The sequence below is a fragment of the Pelecanus crispus genome, chromosome 21 (genome assembly GCF_030463565.1).
Source record: "Pelecanus crispus isolate bPelCri1 chromosome 21, bPelCri1.pri, whole genome shotgun sequence".
In the NCBI taxonomy this organism is placed as follows: domain Eukaryota; kingdom Metazoa; phylum Chordata; class Aves; order Pelecaniformes; family Pelecanidae; genus Pelecanus; species Pelecanus crispus.
In genome coordinates, this window is record NC_134663.1 from 5,538,536 (window position 1) to 5,546,882 (window position 8,347).

General features: G+C 54.4%; 1 protein-coding gene across 1 annotated transcript; it reads right to left on the bottom strand.

Moving 5' to 3' along the window:
• RASSF2 (Ras association domain family member 2) lies at positions 1–8,140 on the bottom strand. The gene is made up of 10 exons (XM_075724051.1): positions 8,032–8,140; positions 6,808–6,883; positions 6,497–6,648; positions 3,637–3,706; positions 1,836–2,015; positions 1,641–1,742; positions 1,430–1,481; positions 1,206–1,327; positions 373–470; positions 1–153 (listed from the first exon to the last, which is right to left on the bottom strand). Exons 1-10 carry the CDS (start codon positions 8,088–8,090, stop codon positions 84–86), a joined length of 981 nt encoding a protein of 326 aa, XP_075580166.1. The 5' UTR covers positions 8,091–8,140; the 3' UTR covers positions 1–83.
• Positions 8,141–8,347: the final 207 nt, after the last annotated feature.

Here is an 8,347-nt window from a genome sequence, read left to right on the forward strand (position 1 = left end):
GCGTTGGGAATCGGTACGTTACATCCTGCGGGCAAACGGCTCTTCGTGCGATGCAACCGGGGCCGGGGCGCCGGCGAAGTGTTTCACATTGCCGTCGGACCTTCGGAAATCTCCTCCAGCCTTTGCTCAATCATCAGCCGGAGGATGGAGTATCTGGAGAGGCGAAGGACAAGGAAAAGGGGATTTTTGCAGCATCAAGCCGGGCTTTTAACCCAAATTGCCAAGAAAACCCTGGAATGATGCAAAAACCAACGGCTCATGCCTGCATTAGCGATGCAAGGCTGTGCAAATGAATTTCTGGCACCAAATTACCCCCCCGAAAATGTCCTTAACTCTCAGCATCTCCCTTCAACAGCACCGAGCCCAGCATACTTGCGCATTAGCTTCTTCACTTCGCGATCCTCCTCTTCCTCCAGCTTCTGGATGAAGCTCCTGAGGACGGGCATCTCGAATTTGATGTACTGAGCAACCTGGGCGGGAGAGAAACGCCAAGCCGGGCGATGAAGAGGGCGACGCACCGACCCTGCGAGGCTGAAGGCAGCCTCGCAGCATCCTCTCCCCACATTTAACCGGGGAAATCAAGGATGCCCCTGCCCTTTGCAACAAACCCTAAAAGAAACCACGTTTCCTTTGCACAGCATGAACATCAGCTTGTGCAAACGCGGAAAAAGAACTCCACCGAAGGTTTATTGTATTTTACCCACTGGCTGCAAGACTTGGCCCCTTCCTACGGAGAGCCCTGCGTGTCCCCAGCGCAGCACGGAGCGCTGCCTAAGCCCAAAGACACCCCAAAAACGCCTCATCTCTGCTCTGGTTTAGGAGCGGAGCAGCGCCGGGGTGGGAGGGAGCCGGCAGATGGCACGAACGAGCCGTTCCCCGCCCGCAGCGCCTTCCCCGGCTGGAAAAAATATCAGTTACACCAAAGAACGTGCAGCAATTGCTCCTCTGCGAGCAGATCTGGGATGGCAAAACAGCGCTGGGGCGCTGGCGCTCGGTTGCCGTTTGAAGATGCTCTTCAAGCGCAGAACAAGGGTTTTGCCGTAAGATGGGGGGGTTCATGGGGAGACGCGAGAGCAAAGCCAAGCAATTGCTGCACCCCCAGCATGGAGACATCCCCAGCATGGAGACATCCCCCCGCTTTTCCAGCCCCGGCTGCGTCCCGAGCCCATCCAAAAGTGAGGAATACCCCGCGCCGGCAAACTCACGTCGTAGGTGACTTCTTCCACCTGGTCCTTCTCCATGAGGAAGACCTTGGAGACCTGCTCGCAGGGGCCCTGCAGGATGCGGGCGATCAGGGGGTAATCGCTGGCTCGCAGCTTCTGCTTCTCTGCAATGCCCAAAGCACCGGCGTTTGGCCCGGCGGACGACGAGGCTTTGCCGCGTCCGACCCGCCGGCTCTGCCGGGGCAGGGGGTTTTTTGCAGACTCACCTCCGCTGGTGTGCACGATGTACAGCGCAAACTCCTCCGCCGAGTTTTCAATCTGAATGGAGACATAAATCACTATTAAAGCTCCATGTTTCTATCCCAGCAATGAAAAAACATCCCCTTATTTCGCTCCGCCTTTGCGTTTTATATGCAGGGGATATAAATTCCCTGTGCAGGGCAACGCGGGAGGGCGGGCCGGGGATAGCTGACCTACCTTGAATTTATTGAGCAGGAGTTTGAGGACCTGGGGGGTCGTCATCGTGCTGTTTATCCGGACGTTGGTGACGGAGCCGTACGCCGGCGTGAACACGGACGTCTACGGGGCGCAAAGTCCATTTAACCCCCCCCCGGATTTCCCCAGCGATCTGTCAGGAGAGGTTTTGGGGAGCCGGCGAGGCTGGGGGCTCACCTTATGGTTGTAGAAGTGCCCGTTGATGGAGAAGCGGTGACGGCGGATGCGCCGCTGCTCGCTGGGGGTGCGGGCGCTGCCCCGGCGCCGTACGCCCACGTCGCTCCGCGTCCGCATCAGCTGCGGCGTCTCCTCCGGCTGCGGTTTGGCAGCTGGAACAGAGCCGGTGGGAGGAGGGGGCTGAGGGCCTGGGGCAAGCGAGCACCCCCGGGGTCCTGCCCCAGCGTCTCCCTGCTGCAAAATAACTCCTGGGAGTATCCCTATGGATGCAAAAGTCCCCATCCCAGAAACACAGCCCTACAAACTTCCCAGGACAGATTTAACCCACCAGTTTAAACCACCGCAGCTACTGGTTTATTCTCCCCCAGCTCCTGAAGGAGGCTATTAATTCAGAATTAACTGCGCAAATCCAGGCTGCTACCTGGATAAAGCCCCTTCTCCCAGGGACTCGAGCACCTTTACTCGCTTTTTCACAATTTAACTTTTTTTTTTTTCCCCCTCTTCTCTCTCCTTTCCTTTAATGAGAGCCGGCAAACGAGGCCAGCGCTTCAGATCTCTGTGTGAAAACTGGCCTGGGTCCAGATTATTATAAACTCACTCTTCATCCATTTTTAATGAACCTCTCGGGCTCAAGCTTGGATGTTTTAATTCAAAGCATGTCTGCGGCAAGGAAAATCTCTGGTGCGCGCTGCTCCAGATGCACGCCACGGGCCACGGTGACTAAGCACTCACGAGGAGCTGTGCACGCACGTTAGGCGATGCTTTTTTTTTTTTTCTTTTTTTATAGGCTTTTGGAGAAAAATATAATAAAAGACTTCTTTCTTATGCGCTGGCAGAGGACTGACATCATATCGCTGGCTGAAATCGCTGCTGGGTTATTTCTCTGGTTCTGATGCGTTGCGGATATTGCCCAGGCAAGCTTTAATTAAGAGGGGGGGGGGGTGGAAAAAGTGTCATGCGTGGGGAGATCAAAAAGGGAAAGGGGAAAAGCTGGAGGATCGGGGTGGGGCAAAGGGTCTCATGGGTCAATGAGTTTTGCAAGTGCTCAGCTCCTCCCCGAGCCGGGAAGTGCACGAGCGACCTGAAGCCGAAAGGATTAGCTGGTTCTTCCCTGCCCCCAGGGTGTATTTCCACAAAAACACCCCCCACCCAAAAAAAAAGTCAGGAACATCTGCAAAATGCCCTGATCAAATGAGAAAAATGCTTAAAGCAGGTTTTTCCGGCGGGAATTGCCAGTGGGACAGCTTGTGTGCCGTTCGTCGCTGCCTCGTGCTAAAAGCAAGGGGTTAACGAAGAGCCAGGGCGGACGAGCTCTTCCCCCTCTTACAGAGGAAAAACCAGGGAGGGGAAAAAACTCTGCAGAAATGTTGACTTCCCCATGGTAACGGCACTTCCCAACGGCGCCTATTCTTCTTCCCTAAAAGCGGAGCCGCCGGGAAGGGGAAACGCCGACATCCTTTTCCCTCCGATCCCACGAGGCTCTTTGCTCCATCCCCCTATTTCTTTCGAAGCTCCTCTTCACCACATCCCGCCGTGGCCCTTTCCCAAGCAAAAGCCCTCAGGAAGGGTTTTGGGCGGTCGGGGCTAAGAATTTCTTGCTGCTATTAAATAAATTAAATATAGGTGCTTTGGCAATGGCTTAAAGTAACCTGGAGCGAGATGGAGACACCGATTTCTAGAGGAAAAAATGCCTGGTTTATGTTTTTCTCGAATCAAACTGGAGCATAAGGCAGCTGCTCCCAACTGCCCGGCCAAATCCAACCGGATCCAAGCCTGGCTTACCTGCACCGCTCCCGGGAGCCTCCGCGTTTGGCGTGGCCTCCACATCCGTAACCTGGATGTCTGGCAAGGTGCTGGGCTTCAGCACGGACCTGGCAATAAAAAAAAAAAAAAAAAAAAAGATGAGCGCCCCGCTAGGATGCAGCTGCAGAGGGAATGATAACCAGGATAATTCCCCGCCAAGCCCCCACATTGCTGTTTCCAGGATGGGAAGCAGCCCGTCCTCCCTGCGCGTTCGGCAGATAACCATCCCTGTGGTGTCGCAGCGCGGGCTACTTGCAATATGAATCCTGAATCTCGTCCTGTCCCGCTCCCAAAAAACCCTGGGGAGGGTCTTATCCCAGCTGCCCTCTTCCCGGGAAGGGACGCTGAAGCCCGAAACAGCCGTTTTGCAAGCTCCAGCGCACGACCTGCCCAAGCAAAGCTGACCCTGCTCTTTTTTCCTCTTTGCAGACATCCAAGAACCGATGCAAAACCCCGGCGGACCCCACCACGGCCCGGACAGGCACGGACCTGCTGCTCTGGGCACCCGAGGGCCAGCTGCAGCCCAGGGCCCGCGGGTGCTTGCAGGGGGCGGCTGGGAACCGGCTGGGCCGGGGAACGACCTGGGCCCGGAGCAGCGTCCAGCTGACATTTGTATCGACGTGAAGCCCCAGGCTGGCTGTGGAAGCAGCTTCTGGCAGGCAAAGGGGGCTTTGAAAGGGGGGCGTGTTGCAAAAGGGGGGGGTCTTTGCAAAAAGGGAGGGGTTTGCAAAAGGGGGAGTCTCCGCAAAACAGGGGTCTTTGCAAAAAGGGGAGGCTGTAAAAGAGGGGGGTCTTTGCAAAAAGGGGGGTTTGCAAAAGGGGGAGTCTCCGCAAAACGGGGGTCTTTGCAAAAAGGGGAGGCTGTAAAAGAGGGGGGTCTTTGCAAAAAGGGGGGTTTGCAAAAGGGGGAGTCTCCGCAAAACGGGGGTCTTTGCAAAAAGGGGAGGCTGTAAAAGAGGGGGGTCTTTGCAAAAAGGGGGGTTTGCAAAAGGGGGAGTCTCCGCAAAACGGGGGTCTTTGCAAAAAGGGGAGGCTGTAAAAGAGGGGGGTCTTTGCAAAAAGGGGGGTTTGCAAAAGGGGGAGTCTCCGCAAAACGGGGGTCTTTGCAAAAAGGGGAGGCTGTAAAAGAGGGGGGTCTTTGCAAAAAGGGGGGTTTGCAAAAGGGGGAGTCTCCGCAAAACGGGGGTCTTTGCAAAAAGGGGAGGCTGTAAAAGAGGGGGGTCTTTGCAAAAAGGGGGGTTTGCAAAAGGGGGAGTCTCCGCAAAACGGGGGTCTTTGCAAAAAGGGGAGGCTGTAAAAGAGGGGGGTCTTTGCAAAAAGGGGGGTTTGCAAAAGGGGGAGTCTCCGCAAAACGGGGGTCTTTGCAAAAAGGGGAGGCTGTAAAAGAGGGGGGTCTTTGCAAAAAGGGGGGTTTGCAAAAGGGGGAGTCTCCGCAAAACGGGGGTCTTTGCAAAAAGGGGAGGCTGTAAAAGAGGGGGGTCTTTGCAAAAAGGGGGGTTTGCAAAAGGGGGAGTCTCCGCAAAACGGGGGTCTTTGCAAAAAGGGGAGGCTGTAAAAGAGGGGGGTCTTTGCAAAAAGGGGGGTTTGCAAAAGGGGGAGTCTCCGCAAAACGGGGGTCTTTGCAAAAAGGGGAGGCTGTAAAAGAGGGGGGTCTTTGCAAAAAGGGGGGTTTGCAAAAGGGGGAGTCTCCGCAAAACGGGGGTCTTTGCAAAAAGGGGAGGCTGTAAAAGAGGGGGGTCTTTGCAAAAAGGGGGGTTTGCAAAAGGGGGAGTCTCCGCAAAACGGGGGTCTTTGCAAAAAGGGGAGGCTGTAAAAGAGGGGGGTCTTTGCAAAAAGGGGGGTTTGCAAAAGGGGGAGTCTCCGCAAAACGGGGGTCTTTGCAAAAAGGGGAGGCTGTAAAAGAGGGGGGTCTTTGCAAATAGGGAGGGGTTTGCAAAAGGGGGAGTCTCCGCAAAACAGGGGTCTTTGCAAAAAGGGGAGGCTGTAAAAGAGGGGGGTCTTTGCAAAAAGGGGGGTTTGCAAAAGGGGGAGTCTCCGCAAAACGGGGGTCTTTGCAAAAAGGGGAGGCTGTAAAAGAGGGGGGTCTTTGCAAATAGGGAGGGGTTTGCAAAAGGGGGAGTCTCCGCAAAACAGGGGTCTTTGCAAAAAGGGGAGGCTGTAAAAGAGGGGGGTCTTTGCAAATAGGGAGGGGTTTGCAAAAGGGGGAGTCTCCGCAAAACAGGGGTCTTTGCAAAAAGGGGAGGCTGTAAAAGAGGGGGGTCTTTGCAAAAAGGGGGGTTTGCAAAAGGGGGAGTCTCCGCAAAACGGGGGTCTTTGCAAAAAGGGGAGGCTGTAAAAGAGGGGGGTCTTTGCAAAAAGGGGGGTTTGCAAAAGGGGGAGTCTCCGCAAAACGGGGGTCTTTGCAAAAAGGGGAGGCTGTAAAAGAGGGGGGTCTTTGCAAAAAGGGGGGTTTGCAAAAGGGGGAGTCTCCGCAAAACGGGGGTCTTTGCAAAAAGGGGAGGCTGTAAAAGAGGGGGGTCTTTGCAAAAAGGGGGGTTTGCAAAAGGGGGAGTCTCCGCAAAACGGGGGTCTTTGCAAAAAGGGGAGGCTGTAAAAGAGGGGGGTCTTTGCAAAAAGGGGGGTTTGCAAAAGGGGGAGTCTCTGCAAAACGGGGGTCTTTGCAAAAAGGGGGGGGTCTTTGCAAAAGGGGAGGCCGCTGCAAAGTGAAACCGAGCCGCTTTATTTCAGCCTTGGCTTCTTCAGGGTGTTGTACATGGGAAAAAAAAAAAAACCCCAGGACCCAGACAAGGGAGCTGGGGTTGCCCCCCAGCAAACGCCGCCTTCGGCGGGGGCCGCCGCCGCCTTTTCCCTCCCCTCACCCGTGGGCTCCCAGGTTGCAGCCGGAGTGCCAGGAGGAGGAGGAGGGCGGAGGGCGGATGCGCTGGTTGTCGTCCTGCATCTGCAGGCGGATGGGTCGCCGCAAGCCCCAGGAGATGTTCAGCAGCCCCTCCACGATGAGCTCGCCTTCCTCCTGCGCGAGAGAGGGGCAGCTCAACAGCCGAAATACAAGCAGCGGAGAATATCACCAAGCGGCACCTTTTCGGATCTCGCACGTCTGAGTCAAACCCAATTTCCTTGTTTTTTCACTGCTGCCAGGCAGAAGTTGGGCGCCTGCCCCGGGGTTTCTTACCTCCCGGTGCCGCAGCTGCAAGTTTTGCCCTTCATAGTAGATGTTGTACGTCTTCAAGTGTAACAGCAGCTCATTTCTGGGAAAAAAAATGGGAAAGGTGCTGAGAAAAGGTGCAGAGGAGCGAGGGGGGACGTTGCAGGCACCGCTCGGTACCCAGAGTGGTACCCCCTGAGCCGGCTGGGGGGGGAATTTGGGGGGATTTGGGAGAAAGCAGGAATTGCTTCCCAGGGCCAGGCTGGGCACTGAACCTGCTACACAGCTGGGGGACCCAGCCCAGCTCCATTTGGAGCAAATTTGGGTCTTTTGCTGCCTCTAGACCTCCCCCATTGAGGATATTGCTGCGGGTTCCCCCAGGGGTTGCCCTTTGCAACCACGACCAGGGGGACAAGCTCTCTGCAACCGTGCCCTCCATAAGCCGTGCCAAAAGATGTAAGAAAACCCATCAGACCTTGATGGAGTCGGTCACAAGGCTGAAAAGCAAGGAAATTTTCAGAGCGCCCAAGCCCTTGGGTCATGCTGGAGTCACAAGTTATCACAGGCGAGTTTATCACGTCAGCTCATCGCGCGGGACCCTGACCTCGAGCTCAAATTAAAAGTCTGAGCCCTGCTCCAGTTGCAAATGAATAATAAAAATAAGAATAAAAATAAAAATAAAAATGAAACCCAACCCAGGCTGTCTAAGCACAGCTATGAATCACGGGGAAGCGATGCCTCCGGCATTAATTCATAAAGCTGTCATTAATTCAGCTGGCTGACAGTGTGAGGATGCTCAACGCCATCAGACTAGTATAACGAAGAACAAGTCATGGGGATTTGGGGTTATGAGAAAGAAAAAAGGGGAAAAAATATCACATATATCCTCCAAAATCTTCCTCGAAACTTAAGAATCCTTTTACTTCTTTACCAAAGCATAGAAGTGCAATTACTAATCGGGACCTTTCTCAGCAAACCCTGTATTTCATGAAAGTTGATAGAGCATCTGGCCATGCTCCGAAGAAAAAAATTTCAAAATCCCATCAACAAGCTTTTTTTTTTTCAAAGGAAGCTGCCATTTCTTGCCCCAGAACGGCTTTTTCTTTCCAAATGCAACCGAATTTGAGTTAAAACCCAGGGTCACTTCCCTCCTCCCAGCTCGAAAGCGAAAACCCCCGGGAATATCGCGACTAACTCCCCAGCCACCAGCACCGCCGTGTTTCCGCATCGCAGCCCTGCCCAGCATCTTACTTGGAGATGTATTTGTCTTTTCCGCAGGGGACCAGGTACTCGCAGCCGCCGTAATCCATCCTCCCGCTCTTCTTTCATGGGAGCTGAATTGCAAAGAGGGAGGAGAGAAAAGCATCGGCGTGAACCATCCCGCTATCGCATCCCTGGATAACGGGGAAAAAAATAAACTTGCTTGGGTTGGGAAGAGCTCTTGGGAAAAGGCTCCAGCGGATGCAGTGAAGTTTGATGTGGCTGCTCTGGGAAACTCGATGGGGAGGGAGGGGAAATCAGATAAGGGGAGAAGCGTTGTAAACTCACTGAAAATTTAATACCGGCA

Bases quoted from the DNA above. Each gene is read 5' to 3' on its own strand.
- RASSF2 (XM_075724051.1), bottom strand. From the start codon at position 8,090: ATGGATTACGGCGGCTGCGAGTACCTGGTCCCCTGCGGAAAAGACAAA. The intron at 6,649-6,807 runs GTAAGAAACCCC...TCTCTCGCGCAG, and splicing joins TGCAGCTGCGGCACCGGGAG to GAGGAAGGCGAGCTCATCGT. The intron at 3,707-6,496 runs GTGAGGGGAGGG...TTTTATTGCCAG, and splicing joins TGCAACCTGGGAGCCCACGG to GTCCGTGCTGAAGCCCAGCA.